Source organism: Silurus meridionalis, chromosome 21 (assembly GCF_014805685.1).
Source record: "Silurus meridionalis isolate SWU-2019-XX chromosome 21, ASM1480568v1, whole genome shotgun sequence".
Classification (NCBI taxonomy): Eukaryota; Metazoa; Chordata; class Actinopteri; order Siluriformes; family Siluridae; genus Silurus; species Silurus meridionalis.
The window spans coordinates 11,146,104-11,165,234 of NC_060904.1; the positions used below are offsets into that span (position 1 = coordinate 11,146,104).

Consider the following 19,131-nt stretch of genomic DNA (forward strand, 5'->3'; position numbering starts at 1 on the left):
ACTTTTTTCATATGCCTGTCAACAATCATTACACAATTTGACAACAAGACAATGAACAGGTGAGTCAATGAAAATTAACATCAGCTGTAAAAGAATCATTGTAAAGGTATACAACGAAAAACCTAAACCAAGATTAGTGTCATCATTAGTGACATTTTCAGGGAGGGAATAAATAAAGAAATGGATCTCACAATCCACAATATAAAGGATGACAAAAAAGGTCTCCAGGTTACGTATGTAACCCTGTGTCAGGGTGCGGGGAGTTGGACCCAAATGCAAGATGCCAGCAAGGTATATATATAAAGTCTTTAATCACAAAAACAAATTCAGGCAAAACACAAAATTCTAGCAGAACACAAGCAAAAAAACAGAGTGTCTGAAAAAATATGACCACATGCTGAATAGTCCACGTTTTTATAGCTCCCTGGTCGTGACGTCAAACTGCCGGTGACGCCGTGCTTTCCATTTGAAGAAATACACAGGTGATTCAGAGCGTGGACAACGTGGAAGCATTCCCAAAGCATTGTTGATGCAGTTTGAGTTCCTGAAAGGGAATGTCATACAACAAAAAGTTCCACAAAGAGCACCCTAAACACCCAATATAAAAACACAGGATGACATAACCATAGAAAGAGTTGGGTTGATTGGGGGGAAGGGGGATTCTGTAACATGCATTTTGGACAGTTCCTTTACTTATCTTTTTTTAAATATACAGCACTGTAAAAAAAAAAAAAGTGTTAATTGAATTTATAATATAATGAAAATGTAAAGTAAATGAACACAAGAGAAATCCAAATCAAATCAATATTTGGTGTGACCACGCTTTACTTTACTCTTTACTACACCCTTTAGATTAGATTAGATTAGATTCAAATTTATTGTAATTACAAATGTACAAGTACAAGGCAACGAACTGCAGTTTGAGTCGAACCAGAGTGCAATATCAGCAACTGCAGTATATACAGTGTTTACATGATTTACATAAATGTATTTTATTTTACATGAATGTATAAAGGTATTTTAGGACTATAAACAGTAATTTACTGATTTAACACATTGTACATTGTATTGAATATTGTATTGTATTGTATTGAATACATTGTATTTTCTGGCACTCAAAAGCACTAAATCCCAGGGGTTTGGTGCTCAAACATGACATTGTCTAATGTAATGAAAATGTCAAGAGTACATGAAAGTTCACAAAAACAGCTTGTATGACAGCTGAAACCAAAAGTTTATGTAAGTGTATGCAAGTTATCATACAGGACTTACTGTATTTGTTTTAGTCATATATTCCTCAGTGTTACAGTCGGTACTTTCTCTACCATGTGCTCTACCTTTGCATGTTAATCAGCACACTGTTGTTTAACTACTTAACAAGACATGATTTGTCATCAACAACAGTTGTCTGATGTTAAAATCACCTGATGTAAAAAAAACACCACACACACACACACACACACACACACACACACACACACACACACACACACACACACACACACACAAACACTCTCTCTCTCTCTCTATGTATCTATCTCTAGCTTTCTCTATCTCTGTCATTTTTTAAATTAGCACATGATGAATTTCTCCTAGACACATATAAAAAACATTTCCCTCCAGCAAGCTGAAATGTTCTAAATAAAACCTCAGAATAGATGCCATCCTACCTGGAAAGTTAGAACACATAAGTGTCTGAAAAAAGCTAAAGGAAACTTTTTTCCTTAAGTTCATAGCATGTACAATAAAGAGACTTGGCAGTCTGAATGTTCCTCTTTCCCCTGATACTTAGAGACCAGGCTTGGCTAGCAACCAGGACTTTACCAAGTTAGGAAAGCTTGGCTCAAATGTTAGTCTGTCCAGTGTTCACACATTGGGACATGTCAGTAAGTACGATACCACATATTTTCCACCCTTGCTTGTATTTGCAACATCATAAAACATTTAATTATTTTTGTAATCATATACATACAATCACTGTCAACTTTTTTAGGAACACCTGTAAATAACGATGTGGCAGCAGCACAGTGCAAAAAATCAGGAAGATATAGATTATTAGTTTTGGGTAATGTTAACAAAAACCAATAAAAAAAAAAGTTTTCACAAAACTCCTAAAAATGTTCTACTCCTCGGGCAAGAACAAGATTCTGAGGGTGCTTTCCTCCTGGCAGTTTATTTCCAAACGGGGCATGAAAAAGTAAAAATATCATGGAAAATTGGTAAATTGAAAGTTGTCATGTGGATAATTGGTAGCAAAGCTGAGGCTACCTATATGAGGAGGTTTAAGGTCAGTTGCATAGGAACTGTGATATGATTCCTTTGTAAATGTGAATGCAGATGTGAAGATTGCCTGAGGCTATCCTGGGCCCATGTTTACCCAAATTGGACAGTCAAAGATTGTGCTGATGATAGCCTCAGATGCTTCTTCTTGGCTGACAGGTGTCAGTTATGATGTGCTCCTCTGCTGTTGTAGGCTATCTTACCTCTCTACCTCAAATGTCCACTGGCCTATATGTACTTTACAAAATTCTGTTTTATTTCTGGAATTAAACTTTAGTTTTTATTATTCAGCTTATCAAAATGGTATATGCTTTTATGTAACCTTAACATCCACTCACTGTACACTAATTAGGAACACCTGAATACCTACACATTCCGTTTTCTAACCAGACAATCCTTTGGCAGCAGCACATTGTTTAGAATTGTGAGGGGGGAAAAAAAGAAAAATGTAGCACTGACCCTGTAATGAGACACGTGTATATTTAGACTCAGCTTTAACTCATGGTCCAACAGTGGCATTTGACATTCTTTTAATCTCCACATTCACAATTATTAAAAAAAAAGCTATAGGCTAGTAAATGTAATGTCACTTGCACTGTTTTTTCATAAATAATTCGGAAAATGTAAATAATTAAATAAATAATTCGTAAAATGAAGAAATTGAGCTTCAGTCTGTAATAAAATGTTTTAAGGTAAATCCAGTTATACACTGAAGCACTGTTTCTTGTGATAGAAGTTCTATATAGAATCTATAAAATAACTATATTTTATAGTTTATATTATTTCTATATAAAAGTACACATTATTAATTATAATAAATAATTAATAATAATAATAATAATAATAATAATAATAATAATAATAATAATACATAATAATAAGTATTGTAAAATTACTTTATAATCTTATATTCAGGGTTGTAAAAGATTATATAAAATATTATTTACCCAGTGTACGAAATATAACTTAAAAATTTGCAAAACACAAAAATAGTACAGGTATAACTAAAACTGTCACAAAACACACATTTCTATTTAATGACAGCATTTACCTATTTCCAGTATCTAATTACCCAATTAACTAAGTAACTAATTTCTGACATACTAGCTGGCAAGAAAAATAGTTTTCAGAAAAAACTAAGCTGTCAAATTAGTTGAACTATAATTGACATAAAATAGATTTTTCTCAGAAAGTGGACTAAATGTCCCCATATATTTATAGCTGATCAATATTCGGTCTAAAAATAGATAGATAAGAGTAAAAGATAAAACTGGCTCACATGTCACATATTGTAATTGTTGACATTGTGAATATTCACACTTTTTAAAACTGTTTGTAACACTCTATACTTTGAGTTACTTCGTAATTCCATATCTCAGGACTCTATAACCTTAACTCTATAAGAGTAAAGGTACTCAGGTAATCACTGTCTGCTAAACAAAATTTTTTATCTGTGGTCTCACATCATCTTCTTTTTGTATTGGACAGAGGATCACCAAAAGTAAGCCCTGTATGTAAACAGTTATGTTTACATGTTATGTTAGTCTTAAGATCTTCTCTGTTTAGAAACACAGGCAATCTTGTTTTACCAGCTAGCTATGCAAAGTCATTCAATGGTATGAAGTAGCTGATTGGATAGTGGTGTGAAGCATGTCAAAAACATTTTTTTCATGTAATGAGGAAACTGTTCTTTTTGTGAATCCTCACGCCTTCTTTTCTGATTCTTTTCTTTCATGATTTCAAGTGGCACTTGGTCTGTGTTAAAATAAAAAAACAAACCTTCATCATAGCTTCAGTTATCACCCCAGCAACTGTAATTTCCTCAAAATATTAACCGAATGTAACAGGCTAAAAATAAAAGTTCTGTTTCTTTGGACATCTCTTTTTCAGTTCTTGAGGGAGCCGACTGTGCACATTGTGCTTGCATGTCCATGCAGACACTCCACTCCCAGTGGGCACTCTTTAAGAAGGATGCTGCGTGGTTTCCTACCCTGCTCTCGCTGATGCGGAGTGGCACGCAAGTTCCTGGGGCTCGCAAATGCACCTCGCAGAGGGCTTTGGGACATGCTTGTCCATTTCTCATGCCTCTTTCGGCAGTTTCTTCCCCATTCAACGAGAGCATTCAGCTCCGCCTCTCGTGCTCTGAGGAGGGGGGCACTTTGCGAGTCGGAGATCAAGAACTTGTAGAGGTTGTGACTTAGGCCATTGTCAAGCTAGATCTGTCTTGGCTAGCTGACCAGATTAGCGTTTTCATCTAGAAAGCTTGATAAATGCTTTCTGCAACCTACTTCACAAGCTCCACATCGTGGTCTGCTGTTCTTTCCTGAAAGGTGTCCAGGTCCTGGACAAAGGTTTCAAGGCAGCATTGTACTCCAACGTGATGGGACTGAAAGAACGAAGCTGTGGGTCGATGCCTTGGGTTGAACATTTGCTGGCCATCACTCTGGGAGGCATCACGGGTGGATTTAGCTCTCAGGGCCACAATGGAGACCTTTAGGTCTATGGCTGCCCTAGCCTCCACTTAGAGGCATTCAAGGCTTACCCTATCTGACTGGCCTGATTTCAGGAGGGCAAGAAACAATCAGTGGCATTCCAGCATTCCCTCCCACATCACTCTCATCGAGATGCATCAAGATGTCATTCTTGCTTACATGAGGGAGCTGGGGTTTTGGCTGAACACCAAAAAGAGTGTGGTTTCCCCATTGCAGAGAACCACCTATCTAGTATGGGATTCCACCCTTATGCATGCGCAGCTTTCTCCTGACCGATTTGCGTCCAATCTTAGGGCCGTCAGGAGGATCAGAGAAGGGCAGTCACTCACTGTCAAGCAGTTCCAGAGACTCAGGCTTATGGCAGCAGGATCCAATGTGGTTCCACTTGGCCTCCTGCATATGAGACCTCTTCAGTGGTGGCTCAGGACCCAAGGTTCTCATGGAGGGGCAATCCTCTCCATACTGTTAAGGTCACACAGCGAGCCCCACATGCCTTAGATGTTTGGAGAGATCGCGGTTTCCTATCTCAGGGCCCTGTGTTGGGAGTCCCCGTTTGTCGCACAATGCTTACGAGGGATGTGTCCCTTATGGGTTGTGGAGCGGGCATGAGTCCACTGCACCAAAGGTGAGTAAGGCCGCTCCACCCAAAGTCTATAGGAAGGGCCCCATCTGCTGTGGCACATCAATTGCCTCGAGATGCTGTCAGTGCTTCTTGCATTGAAGCATTTTCTACCTGACCTCAGAGCTCACCATGCGTTCATCCACTCAGACAACACCTCGGATGTCTCATACTTTAACCACCAGGGGGGTCTGCATTCACATCCCCTGTACAGGTTGGCATGCCAGACTCTCCTGTGGGCCCAAGGGAAGCTGCTCTTCTTGAGAGCAATGTATATCCTGGGCAGGCTAAACAAAGCAGCAGATGCCCTGTCTAGATAGTGGTTGAGACCCAGGGGAATGGTGGCTCCACACTCATGTGGTGAGCAGATTTGGGAGAGATTCGGCAGGGCTCAAGTAGACCTGTTGGTGACTCAAGAGAAGTCTTTGGTTTTCCCTTGGCTCAGGCTTTGCAGAGGCTGCGCCTCTACACCTTTACCTCCATCGCGCTGCTTCCGGGAGTTCTGGAGAGAGTTCACCGGGATGGAGTCCGTCTGGCAGTCCTGGCAGACCATGGTGCATGGACCTAGTAGCCCTTATAGAGCACCCTTGCTGGGAGGTTCCTCCTCTCTCAAGCAGGGGGCACAATACTTTACTCCTGCTTACAGTTGTGGAGGCTGTAGACACTTACGGCAACAGTACAAGTTAGTGGAAAGTTGTTCATCTGCTATGGCCCTCCGAGGAGAGGCCTTCCTGCAAACAAGCGGATGCTGAGCAAGTAGATTATCAATGATATTGCATCCTTTTATGGATCCTCTGGTCACCCTGCTCCATTCAAGGTCAGACACACTTGACCTGGCGTGTGGCAACCTCTAAGTTTTGGTCTTCTGGAGTGTCTCTCCATGACATCTGAAACGCTGCAGGCTGGTCCACCCCGCTGACCGTTGTCAGGTTTTATAACCTTGACCTCAGGGCCACCCCTGGCCCTTCTGTCCTTCGACCTAGCTGTGCTCCTACACACTAGAGAGATTGGTCAGTCTGGTGGTATTGGACTCTCGTTCCAAAGCGCATTTTAAGTTTTTGAAAGGGGACTCCTCCAAGTTACGTATGTAACCCTGGTTCCCTAAGGGAACGAGACGCTGCATCTACATGCCACACTGCTGGCAGCCCTGCAGCCCTTCCTTCTCTCTTTACCGCATGCGCTTTTTATAGCTTCCTGGTCGTGACTTGACGCCGAGCTTTCCGTTGGGCGAAATACACACGTGATTTAGAGCGTGGACAACGTGGTCGCATTCGCAAAGCATTGTGGAAATTACATTTAGTACATAACATTTAAAATTCTATAGTTTTTAGAACATCATAAAAAACACTTCTGGTCCATATTAGGTGTTAAAATTTGACAATTGTTTTACTTAGTTGACAAAATAAAGCCAAAATGTAACAGCTTTGTGTGAAGTACACCTTTACTGTTTCTTCTGGATTTAAGAGGCTAAGTAGCAGCCAAGTGCTGCTAATTGAATGCCCTTGATTAATTGAGCATCAGCAAGTGTGGTCAACTTTTTGAAATTTAAGGTTTTTGCTGTTTGCTTATATGGAGCATTCAAGTGTGTGTTTACACAATGCCACAAATACATAATCTTAGAGAAACAAGTGTTGCTGCCTATCAATCTGGGTAAAGTTCTAAGAAAGCCTCTTCTCTCTAAAAAGAACATGACAGCATGCTTTATGTTTGCAAAGTTGCATATGAGCAAACAAAACACTTCCAGAAAAAGGTCCTTCGGACAGACAGGACCAAGGTGAAGTTTTTTGACCATAAAGCATTATGTTTTGGGTAAACCAAACAGAGCATACCACCTCTTATCATCTATTAAGCACGGGGGTGGAGAGGTGATGATTTGACCTTGTTTTGTAGCTGCATGACCTGGGCAACTTGCCCAAGTCATGTGTTGTTGTTCATATGAAGTTATATTAACCTAATTCTTAGACCAGCTAAGGACCTGATAATTTAGTTTTTGTTAAAACATTAAATTCAAAGATGGTGTACTTTCATTTTTACAGGACTATATAGTATTTTGTGTTAGTAATTTTTGCTATTTGCTCAAACCTTTCTAATGCAAAACAATTATCCTACAAGTTCCAGAAGTAGGAAGATTGTAAAAAAAAAAATGTTTACTCTGTACTTGCTTTCCAATAACCTCTCCTCAATTACTCTGCTCTATGGAAAAATCCTTGGCAAATGGGAAATTCCCTTTGGGATTTCATAAACCCTGTAACTTTGAATCTGCATTCCACTTCAAGCTGTGTCTGTGCCTGCCTGCCTCTGCTCCCTTTTTACACATAACCATGCTAAAGATTCCAAAAAACCTCTCTATATTTGCCTTCCCCATAGCAGGCCGTTGGGTGGAGTAACGTGCTCTCACACACACACACACAAACATACACAGACATGCATATATGAGCAAAGGAAAGAGGGAGAGAAAGAGAGGGCGGGAGGGAGACACAGAGAGAGAGAGAGAGAGAGAGAGAGAGAGAGAGAGAGAGAGAGAAAGCAGCAAAAGCAAAATCAGGGGGAGGGAGATAGAGTAAAGTAGGAGGAGAAAGAAGGAAATTTGTGAGGGTGTCCCAGAGCATTTGCCCATTTGTGTCCCTGTATTCCTGCTGCCCAGAGCCTTGACAGCACAGCGTAAGAGGTGGCAAGTGGGATATTTCTCAGGAGAATTTTAGTAACTGTTTAAACAAGAGGTGGTAACTCAAGCTAATCTCCAAAGTGGGCACAAGGACACATAAACAGCTGAAAATCTTTTTCACCACTTCATCGTTTTACCTTTGGTTAGAAACTTGTCATGGAAGTGTTAGAAATGCCCAGCCTGCACCCAGACACTGAGCAGCACAAAACGCTCACTGAGATCTCCGATGATGAACTTAACCTTCCACCATCTGATGATGAAGAAGAGGCAACAACAGAGGCCAAATCAAAGGAAATGGTGGAAAAAGAAGAGGCAGAGGATGAAAACAAAAATAACGGGCAGATGAATGGGGTGATGATTCTGTCTCTGCTGGATAAGATTATCGGTAGAGTGGACCAGATTCAGCAGACACAGTCCGGCCTGGAGGCCCGGCAGCAAGAGATGGAGCGATCAGTCTGTGGAATTGAGGGGGAGCTCACCAAACTGACCAAAAGTCACACTACAACAGCCAACTCGGTGAACAAGATGCTAGAGAAAGTGCGCAAAGTAAGCGTAAATGTAAAGACAGTACGCAGTAACCTGGAGAAGCAGGGCAGCCAAATAAAGCGGCTTGAAAGCAATGAGAATGAGCTACTCAAGAGGAGGAACTTTAAAGTCATGATATACCAGGTGAGAACTGTGAAAGAGTATTTGAGATTATATGTGTGTTTAAACAAATTACCTGTTTTTTAGGTGAGATTCTCGATAAAAATTAGGGTTAAAAAGTATGACTATGAGGGAACCTTGATTCTTTGATTGCATTTAAGTGTTTATAGGCTATTTTGTGATTTAGACATCTATAATTTAAAAACTATAAATAATCAAAATATAAAATATTAATGAGAAATATATGAGAATATATAATAAACATTTAAATTCTTGCACATAAATTTTGTCATGTGAGAAGCATTCTGATCCTCCTGACCATTCCTTGTACCACACCCAGTTCAGACACAAACCCCCCAAATGCATGCTTTCATGGAACATTATGACTCATTTGATTTGATATACTTTGTTCAATCATGCACATTTATGACAATATAGCAATACTTATATTTCTTACTTAATTGAAAAGAAAGTGTGTCCCAGAGAATGTGTTCTGTGTGTCAAGATGTCTTATGAAATTCCAAGGGTGATATGAACAGTATGGAGAGGTGAAGTGGCTTGCAACAGTTAAATGTAGAGCAGAGAGCTGCAATAGTGGAGAGTATGAGAACAGCAAATGGAAAAAGCAGTAATAAAGTGAAGGAAAGGCAAAAGGCAAGTTAGAATGAGACAGAAATAAATTTAATAAAAGATTTTCATTCAACTGACAGCTGGTCTGGTTTGACAAAATTATATCTTGAGCTAGAACCTGAATGCTGTAATGTGTAATAGCTTACAGCTTTGAACAGTGACACAAAAATATTCAGAGTTTCCACAGTCTGACTCATACAGTGAGGGGAGGGGAATAGCAGAGTTGTAGAATTGGAACAGCAGTAAACTTTAATTTCTACATAGTTTTGATGATAGCCAGGTTTGTCAGAAGTAATATTTAGCAACCAAAATGAATGTGTTTACCAAATTTAATTCTTGGAAATTAAGCAAATGTTAACTAGTTAAATGCTTTTAAATAATTCTTAAATGCTTTGTTGAAGAAAATTGTAGCTAAATTGGACAGAGTTGGGGAGTTTCCCTTTTTTATTAGATCTTTCAAGTTCTCTTTGTCAGACACTTTAAGGTATAGTGAATATTGCTGATGTCACCACAGCACAAATGCTGTGCATCCTACATTGGCTTTAATTCACGTAAAATATAGATTTTGCTATAGAACTTTTGTTCTTTGTAACTAGCCTTTTCTGATAGTTCACCAATGATAGAGTGTGTTATGGAGTTAGAGTGCATAGCCTTCCAATTTAGCTCAGAGTTAATTTATCAAGAGTTCTTCCTCAAATAGAACTAACTCATATACCCACTGAATTACCTCTACTCATATTTACTAATAGCTAAATGGACATTGACATGAATGAATTTACATATATTAATATAAATAAAGATGTAAATAAGTTAAAAGTCTTTTTGACAAACAACTTAAAGTAAATTTCTGTCTAGGTACAGAGAGGGAAAGAAAGAGAGAGAGAAAGGGGAGAGAGAAAGAGAGAGAGGTGGTATTGAGGCTTGGTTATTTAATGAAGCACATATTTACCAGGCTGATCTATCCCTTAGGCATCCTTCCTCCTTTAATTTTCTGTCTTCTGCACTCATACCCCACCCACACACACACACAGACAGTCTTGCTCGCACTGACAAGAATATTCTCAAACACCAATCATTATTCTTTTTCCAACTCATTTTTTATATTATTTATATAAATCAACGTGCACTTTAGGTTTTCTCCGTTTTCGATGTCATGCATCTACTGGGAGCTGCTGCCATGATTAATCATACAGATTAGATTGGTTAAGGCACAGTGTGACTCTGTGGAATGAAGCTTAAACTTAAACTTAAACTGTCCTTAACAAATGATAATATTAAATGGTGGGTGATTATATATATATATATATATATATATATATATATATATAATCACCCACCATTTAATATTATCATTTGTTAAGGACTATCCAGGATAGATTGTGTCTAATAATTAGAGGGAAAGCATATAGGGTAAAAGCGAATGAGACACACACACACACACACACACACACACACTTATAGGAAGAAAAAGACACCAGGACTGTATTTGCTATATATTTCATTAGATACTAGTAAGATTTCTAGGAGGAGAGAAATAAGGGTCCTGTTTTCTTTTTTGGTTTATTTTCCATGCTTGATCCAGGGTTACTGGCCAATCCTGATAACTCATAAAGCAGCAGCACTCAGTGAAATCCTTGCTGCTCTGTTCAGACTTGGTTTATGTGACCATACATGGCTTTTACTTGGCACGTCTCACTGCTTGGTCTTTTTTTCCAACCATTTTGCATGTACGCCTTCTTTCATTCTTTGCTCCTCTGATTTACAGAAATGGCTCAAGAGGTTCTAGCTTGCTATTTCTAGAATGGACCAACAGATAACTGAGGGTCTTTTTTTAGGCTTTCCTTCTTTGTTGCTTTGCACATGTCTTTGGAGATTTATCATAGAAACCTGTTTAAGGTTTAGCTCATCTCATTGCTTAAACAAATTTTCTTTTCTTTCTGCCAACTGTGATGTGCATATTTCATGCAAAAGTAGTTTTATTTCACCCCTCCTAACCTCCAGGGGCTGTAAAGATCATGGCACATGCCAGAGAAAAAAAAATTACATAGTGATATGTTTGCAATAAATAATACTTTCCTAAGGCCCTCACTCCTACACCACATTGTGCTATTCGTTTAGCAGATTGTGACCACCTGTTTTTCAAAGTTGGTAATAGCGTTCCACTTCTTGTGATACTTTTATGTTTACTATCCCTAGTCTTTGCTATCAAACAGTGCAATGTTTGCTTACTAGCTCCACTGTTAACTTTAAATTCATTCTTCAAAATAGGTTGGGTTCTTCCCCTACATTATCTGCTCAGAGTTTTCCACATTCCTTAGTGTTTACTGACCTGCAAGTATGTGGCTAAGAGCCACAGGATTGAGTAGGTTTCCATCACTGTACCCTGCACTGTTCACTGCTGCACCAGCCATACAACACTAGAGCCTGTTTCCTTTCAATGATGCAAACCTGCATAATGCATACAGCACTTTTTAATTTTCCTTTCACGTTTTTCATGATACGTCATGGAATTGACTCATATGGGTCTGGATTGGCCTCTTGCAACTGCTATGTATAGCTGGTAAGTTTTAAAATGCCAATGGCAGTCTGATTGGAAATGAGCAGTTGTAGATACAGTTAACTTTTTATAGCACGAATTGTAAAAAGATATAAGAATATACCCCAGTTATTAATAACAAATATAACAGATAACCGAACTTCACCCTGGCTAGAGTATACATGCAATAATTCTGCTTATCTCATAGTTGTTTTTTAGTAGATGAAACACACTATGATGCACTGATAACATTTATGTCCAAATTTACAATATTGCATTATGTATCACACACTGGCAACACACTAACATTTTCATTGGAATGCTCACTTTAAAAGTTGATGCCTCTGTAGGGTACATACTGTAAATGGAGGAATAACCTCATATATCAGTACAATGTGATCTGGTCAACATACTTCCTTGTTCAGCAGAAGAATGGTCCATGTAGTTCCTTCATGCTGGTGACTTTCCCTATGTTTCCTTAGCCATTGGACACGTTTCTTTAGTTTAAATTATTTTCTGATACTTAAATGTCTATAGATCTTAGTCAGGTTTTTTCTATCTTCTATTTCTATTAGAAATAATACAGTTATGTGAGATAAAACATATATATCATTACATAAGTATAATGGCAATAATGGGTGTTTTGAGTAAACAATGAAGGTATTTTTTAATGTTTGGATTTATATAAAATGTTATGTTTAACACTATTTTGTGAATGGTAGGTGTATGCACACTGACATTCCACAAAGTTATAAATCTCATTGTAGACACCACCCTCTCTCCCCTTTCATTGTTTTTGGAAAGTTTAACTCCATGGCAACAGTGACTGTAGCTGGGTTGAGTCCAAAATAACAGGGCAGAATCAGGAGATGCCATAGTATCTGTTCAAAAAGTATGTGTATTCAGGCTTAAATTAAAGTTTTCTTTCATTATTTTTTTTTTTATGATATATTGGGAAAAAACAGATTTTTTTTCGTCACAGGGTTTGTATGAGATTACTTTAATTTCGTTGTTTGGTATAAACAAAGATATAGCAACCAAGGATGATTCCCTTACCACTCATAATATTTGTATACCCAGAGAATACCCCAGTGTTCTTCCCTTGCCCAAATTAACCCCACACACACACACACACACACACACACACGCACACACACACACACACACACACACACACACACACACACACACACACACACACAAACACACACACAGGGAGAGAGATTCCTCTCTTACAGTGGCACCATGGCTGGTTGCAGTTAAACAGATGTAAAAGAACTCTTCATATGTGGCTAAAGAGAGAGCCCTCTGTTAGCCAGTGGAAACTTCCCAGTATCTATACACACCCACACACCAAAGTAAAATAGTTTTAAGAACTTTTCCTCATTATAAAAATATATCCAGAAACCCATACTAAAATGAACAAAACAAGTCTGTTTGCACTGCAGCACCATCACTAACAGTGAGTCTTACCCTGCAGAAACTGAGGTTAAAAAAGGGAGGGATGTGATAGATAAAAGGTTTTTGCTGACTGCCAGGCTCAAAGCCAGCTCTAAGCTTACTGGCATATAAACACACACACACACACACACACACACACACACACACACACACACACACACACACAATGCAATAGATGATGATAATTTCATATCCAAAATCTCATGGACACAAGGCTCATGGAAAGTCATCTGTTGTTTATGTTTGTACAAGTTTTCGGAAACTGTGTTTCTATTTCACTCCTCCTTACTGCCACTGGACAAAATTGAAGCCATTTTGCCAGTGAGGGTTGGAAAGTCAGACTAGGCCTCTACAGGGTGCAGCATCACAATATTTTTATGACAAAAAGGCTAAATAGATAAAAATTATGATTAACTCAGTGGATCCGTGTGCAGTTTATGACCGCCAGTTTATTGCTGTTACTGCCTGAGATATAAATCATAAACTATGAGCTTATTCTTAGTCCTATCACCTTTTTGTATGTAGTCCATTTATAATCCATATCTAAGATTTAAGGCAAGTTGTTAAAGGTATTGAAAAGTAGTCTACAGAGTTTGTTATCTGTAGAACATCTAAAAAAGACTATAAATTGTTACTGAAACCATGTTGTTGGTTTTAGCACCTTTTGGTTATTTAAATTAAATTAATTGGAAGCCATGCAATCAACATGAAATCAATTCAAAAACAAAATTAAAAGTGCAAAAACAGGAAGCAATGCAAGCTTACAACACAGGATCATAAACATGCTGTATAAACAAAAGGCTTGGTAAGTCAGGTAATCATACATTGAGTGTAATTCTGAAATAGTCATTGAGTGTTTGGAAACAGGTGTGCATTGTTGGTAGTCAGGTGAGTGAGAGGTTTTGGAGGATGTAGTCTGCATGTTTGTGAGCCATGTTGTGTTCTGGAGAAGTGGAGTTCCCACTGGATCTTGGCATTGGCATGACAATTTTTATGTTCTTCTTTGTGGTAAAAGATGTATGATTTAGGGATACATACAAGATACAGTGGAGTTAAGCACCTGTAATTTGAAAATGCTTCTATAGATTGGCATGAAATATAAAAACATTATTTAAACCATTAATATTCACTTAAGCATATTATCCACAAACAAAATTTGTCTTTGTTTAGTGCCAATTGTGACATGGTGAACCCTATATCAAAATAATTTGTTCAATGAAAGAAGCTCTATAGTCTCTACAGCTGAGGATGGGAGTTTAATCCTCTCCTTTCCAGATTTACCTTTGCCTGGAAAACTATGTTCCTCACCACACCACCCCTCTGTGTTCTCAGGACCAAGTTTGTTTATCTTCCTGTCTGTGAAATAAAACAAAGAAACATTAATGAGAGGGGTGGGACTTTGGTTTCTGACTGGAGGTGGTGATTTCCTGACTTCCTGTTACATGTTTTCCATGTTCCTGTCCTTCTGTTTTAGTTTTCTTCAGAGAATGCTGTTTACGTAGGAACTGCTGTCCCTGATCCCGTTACTGCCACTAATTATTAAACCACAATGTAAAGCTTGAAGAAGTGCCAATATACCTGATATTCCAACAATGAGGACTTAATAATGATAAATTATTTTTGTGATACATTCATCTCTGATCAGCGAATATCTGAATAAATTTGATCAAACAACCGAAATCCACAGCACAATTAATTAGCCTTTTGTAATGACATAAATGAGGACAAAGGAACAAACAATGCATGCAAGGCAGAAATATTCAGTGCAACACATGATTGGAAAAAATGTGTGCTACACAAAGCAAATGCTGTGTCCTGTGTACAGGAACTAGGGGCTTCCTTGAATGGAATGCAAAGAATGAGAGAAGGTTGAAAGCCTGGGTGGGACAGATGTGGGTAGGGAAGAGAAGAGAATTTTAAAAAATACAACAAAAGAGACAGCTAATCTATAATTTAAACACGATTCCAGCTGTGTTTCCAGATCTGCCTCAGTGGAGTTTTTGTGTGTTCATGTGTGTGTGTGTGTGTGTGTGTGAATGATGATCACATGCAACACAAGCCTCAAGACAATAGGGCTATTAAGAAGCAAAAATAGAATTAGAAATGTTGGCAGCACTTGCTCAAGGACAGATCTGTTACATGTTTCAAGTCTTTGTCCTGAGGACATAACCATGACAATGTAGCAGAGATGCAGGAGAGAAAATAAGGATAGTTGCAATAGAGGAAAAAACGCTGTTATGCCCGGATGCTGTACTTCACATAGTACACTAATTCAATATTACTGTTTTTTCAGTTACACACACACACACACACACACACACACACACACACACACACACACACACCTTACAAGTAACTCCATTGTTGGTGGATAATTGCTTAGATGGCCAAATCCAGAAATTTTCTAACTCTTTGAAAACACAGACACTATTACTGTATCTGCAAATAGAAATCACAGACTCCTTCAGTAAAAATGTATTTATTTTAGTATAAATTTGTATTTAAAATTCTATATTGTTTGTTTGTTTGTTTGTTTGTTTTTCTTAAAAAAAAATGGTGCTATCTTTTTTAATCTGTTTTTGTGTTTCTATAGGATGAAGTGAAGCTTTCTTCTAAGACCACAGTGGCCAAATCCCTAAAAGTATCACAGGCTGCAGAGGGTGAGGGTGAGCTGGAGCAAAAAGCTGTTATGGAGGAAGGTGAAGAGGCTGGGGGAGAAAAGCTTGACCTGTCATCTGATGAAGAAGAAGTGGAAATTGAGGAGACTATTGAAGAGACCCGAGCAGAACGAATCAAACGCAGCAGCCTTCAACGGGTGCAAAATATCAAAACAGCTTTCTCCAAGCAAAAGATGGAGAAAACCAAGCAAAAGACAAAGGAGAACCTTGAGAAAACCAAACAAAAGACCAAAGAGAACTTGGAGAAGACACGAATGAAGACCAAAGAAAACTTAGAAAAAACCAAGCAAAAGACCAAAGAGAACTTGGAGAAGACTAGGCAGAAGACCCGAGAGAACCTGGAAAAGACACGTCACAACATTGAGAAGAAAATGGGCAAACTTAGCACTCGTATGACTGTCAACCCAGAGCGCAAAGAGAAGCTTAAAAGCTCACAGAAGAAGATCGTGAAATCTTTCACACCCGATCACACCATTTATGCTCGGTCTAAAACCGCCGTGTACAAGGTGCCACCGTTCACCTTTCATGTAAAGAAAATCCGTGAAGGGGAGATAGAAATCCAAGGTACAGAAATGGTAGAAGTGGGTGGGGAAACAGAGGATGTAGAGAATGGAGTAATGGAAGGAGAAGAGGAAGAAGAGATGGAGATGGAGGAAGGAGAGATGGAAGAAATGGAGAAAATTGCTGAGATGTTAGAGGCAGGAGATGATTCAGAGCTGGTGCTTGCAGAGGAGGATCATGATAGAGACAGTGACTAGATGGGCTGTGTGGGTGTGTGTGTAAAAGAGGTGTGAGGGTGAATGTGTTTGTGTGTGTGAGGGTTTATGGGTGGGAGTGTGTGTGTGTGTGTGTGTGTGTGTGTGTGTGTGTGTGTGTGTGTGTGTGTGTGTGTGTGTGTGTGTAAAGAGAGTACATTGGGAGACTGCTGTATACAGGTGAGACTTCAGATTTAGGAATGTGTGTATATGAGTTTTTAAAATTGTGTGTGTGTGTGTGTGTGTGTGTGTGTGTGTGTGTGTGTGTGTGCATGCATGTGTCTGTCTATCTGTCTGTCTGTCTGTCTGTCTGTCTGCCTGTCTGTCTGTGGGTGAATTAATGGATGAATAAAAGATGAGAAGTCTGGGATCGACAGTTTAAGATTTGGCTTATATTCTAGTTCAGGTAAGCTGAATACTCAAATAATTTGCAGATTTGGGTTATGAAATCAGTAAAATGGCACCAAGCTTATTAAGAAATGTAAGCCAAAATATAAGGATCAAGCATTTGTAACAAAAAAAAAAAGAAATTAAAAGCTCATTGTTAATTAATATACTAACACACATGCTTATTTAGTTAGTCTAGTAAAAAACACACTTTGACATAATCTAGTCAAACACAAACATGTTTTACTTAAAAGAGGGGAACACAACCAATACAATTCTTCAGATCTTTTTGATATATAATATCAGAATTTCCTGTTTAATATTATTTCTTTTTTTTTTTTTTTTTGGAGACACAGTTACTGAATTGTGTTGTTACACTGAATGTTTTTTAAGCTACAACACACTAAATGTTACATTAATTATGATTATAGCCACCAGCCCTATGTGGCTGTTGATATACCATCAAATATATACCTTTTTTATGTCTTAATATCTCGAGTAAAGAAATGTAGTTAGTTAGTAGGTGCCTATAACAAAGACTGCATTCTTTTTTTTTTTTTTATACAAAGAATTGCCTGAAGACTAGAATAATTGAGGGAAAGAATAGACATTAATTTCAACAGTGTTTGATTTATGTATTAAACAAGGGTGCCTTCAGTGGAAAAAAACTAACAGTATCTTAAAAAAAAAGAAAAAGAACAAAAATATAAATTTTTCTTATGTTTTAAAATCAGTTTCTACTCCTTAATTACTTAATTTCCTTATTACTGTTGTCTGTAAATGAAACACTTATGTACACTTCTTGTGTATTTCTTACAAAAAAGGTTGTTTTCTTATTATAAAACAGCAACTTGCTTTCTCTGAATAAAAGGTAAAAAGAAGTATTTGTGGAAATGTTGGAATATATAGGGATAAAAGAAGCTGTTTGCATAAAAAAATAAGTAAATGTGACAAACATTTATACTTCAGTAAAGTAGAAGTATTGCCAAAATGTACTTAAGTATGATATGCATGAATTTTTATTTCACTTTATACACCACTGCTGTCAGTATACATTAGCAGTAACTCTTAGCCCCAGTCATGCGGACAACCTGCACCACATTAATCAATAATTAGATCTGTTTAAAGGCTTTGATAAGCTGATTCTGAAGTTTTAGACTAGAGCAAAAACAGAATGTGTTTTGCATGGAGTTCGCAGGACTGTGATTGAGACCCACTGCATTATAGAGAACATGTCTGTTTAAGAGCATCACCAAGCCAACTTTTTTTTAGATTTTACTTAAATAGGCACCATCCATCCTTTCTTGTTGACAAATACCATATTTACCTTTTCACATTTAATATGCACATTTTTTTTTCTTTGCTTTGCAATTGATCTGTATGTATCTTATAATGTCTCACTGCATACTAATATGTTAATAAAATCAGACTTATTCACATTTGCAATTGTTAAATTTTAGTGAAAGCTACAGTATATCCATATCTTCTATTGTTTCATAGTGTTGATTAAACTGTGGCCCCATTGCTCTGGATGCAGGCTGGAAGGTATTAACATTTTTAAATAAATCTTTGACCAGATTACAGATTTTCACCACCGATCAGTCAAATAGTTAGGGTTACCCACAGTTAGGGTTAACCAACAGACAAGTCTGCAGAACTTCAAGACGTTGTTCACATATCAAATTCATGATTTTATAAACAATGTTGCACATTCATAAAATCAAACTTGTTTCAAACTTTCATCCATGCTAAAGAGATGAGTAACTTAACACAAACACAGGAGTTCTGACAGGATACTAACTTAGTTTTCATTCCAATTCAATCAACCTTTTGAGGGCAACACTAGTCATAAAATAAAGCAGATACAAAAGCCCATATTCTTAAGCCAAATTACCTCACATTAGAAATCATAATGTATTCTTTTCCAACCTTGACCATGGCATGGTTGTTGGTGGAAGACAGGATATTTCTGAATTTCATATG

The 19,131-nt window shown here is 37.9% G+C and overlaps 1 protein-coding gene across 1 annotated transcript; it reads left to right on the top strand.

Annotated features, from left to right (window-relative positions):
- Nucleotides 1–7,993: 7,993 nt before the first annotated feature.
- Nucleotides 7,994–18,587, top strand: cavin1b (caveolae associated protein 1b). Its single transcript, XM_046833821.1, has 2 exons — nucleotides 7,994–8,725; nucleotides 15,922–18,587. The coding sequence occupies exons 1-2, from the start codon at nucleotides 8,213–8,215 to the stop codon at nucleotides 16,762–16,764; spliced, it is 1,356 nt and encodes a 451-aa protein (XP_046689777.1). The 5' UTR covers nucleotides 7,994–8,212; the 3' UTR covers nucleotides 16,765–18,587.
- Nucleotides 18,588–19,131: the final 544 nt, after the last annotated feature.

What these genes read in the sequence shown, in the direction of transcription:
- cavin1b (XM_046833821.1), top strand. Translation starts at nt 8,213, where the DNA reads ATGGAAGTGTTAGAAATGCCCAGCCTGCACCCAGACACTGAGCAGCAC. An exon ending in TTAAAGTCATGATATACCAG is followed by an intron (nt 8,726 to 15,921) that starts GTGAGAACTGTG and finishes GTGTTTCTATAG; the next exon opens with GATGAAGTGAAGCTTTCTTC.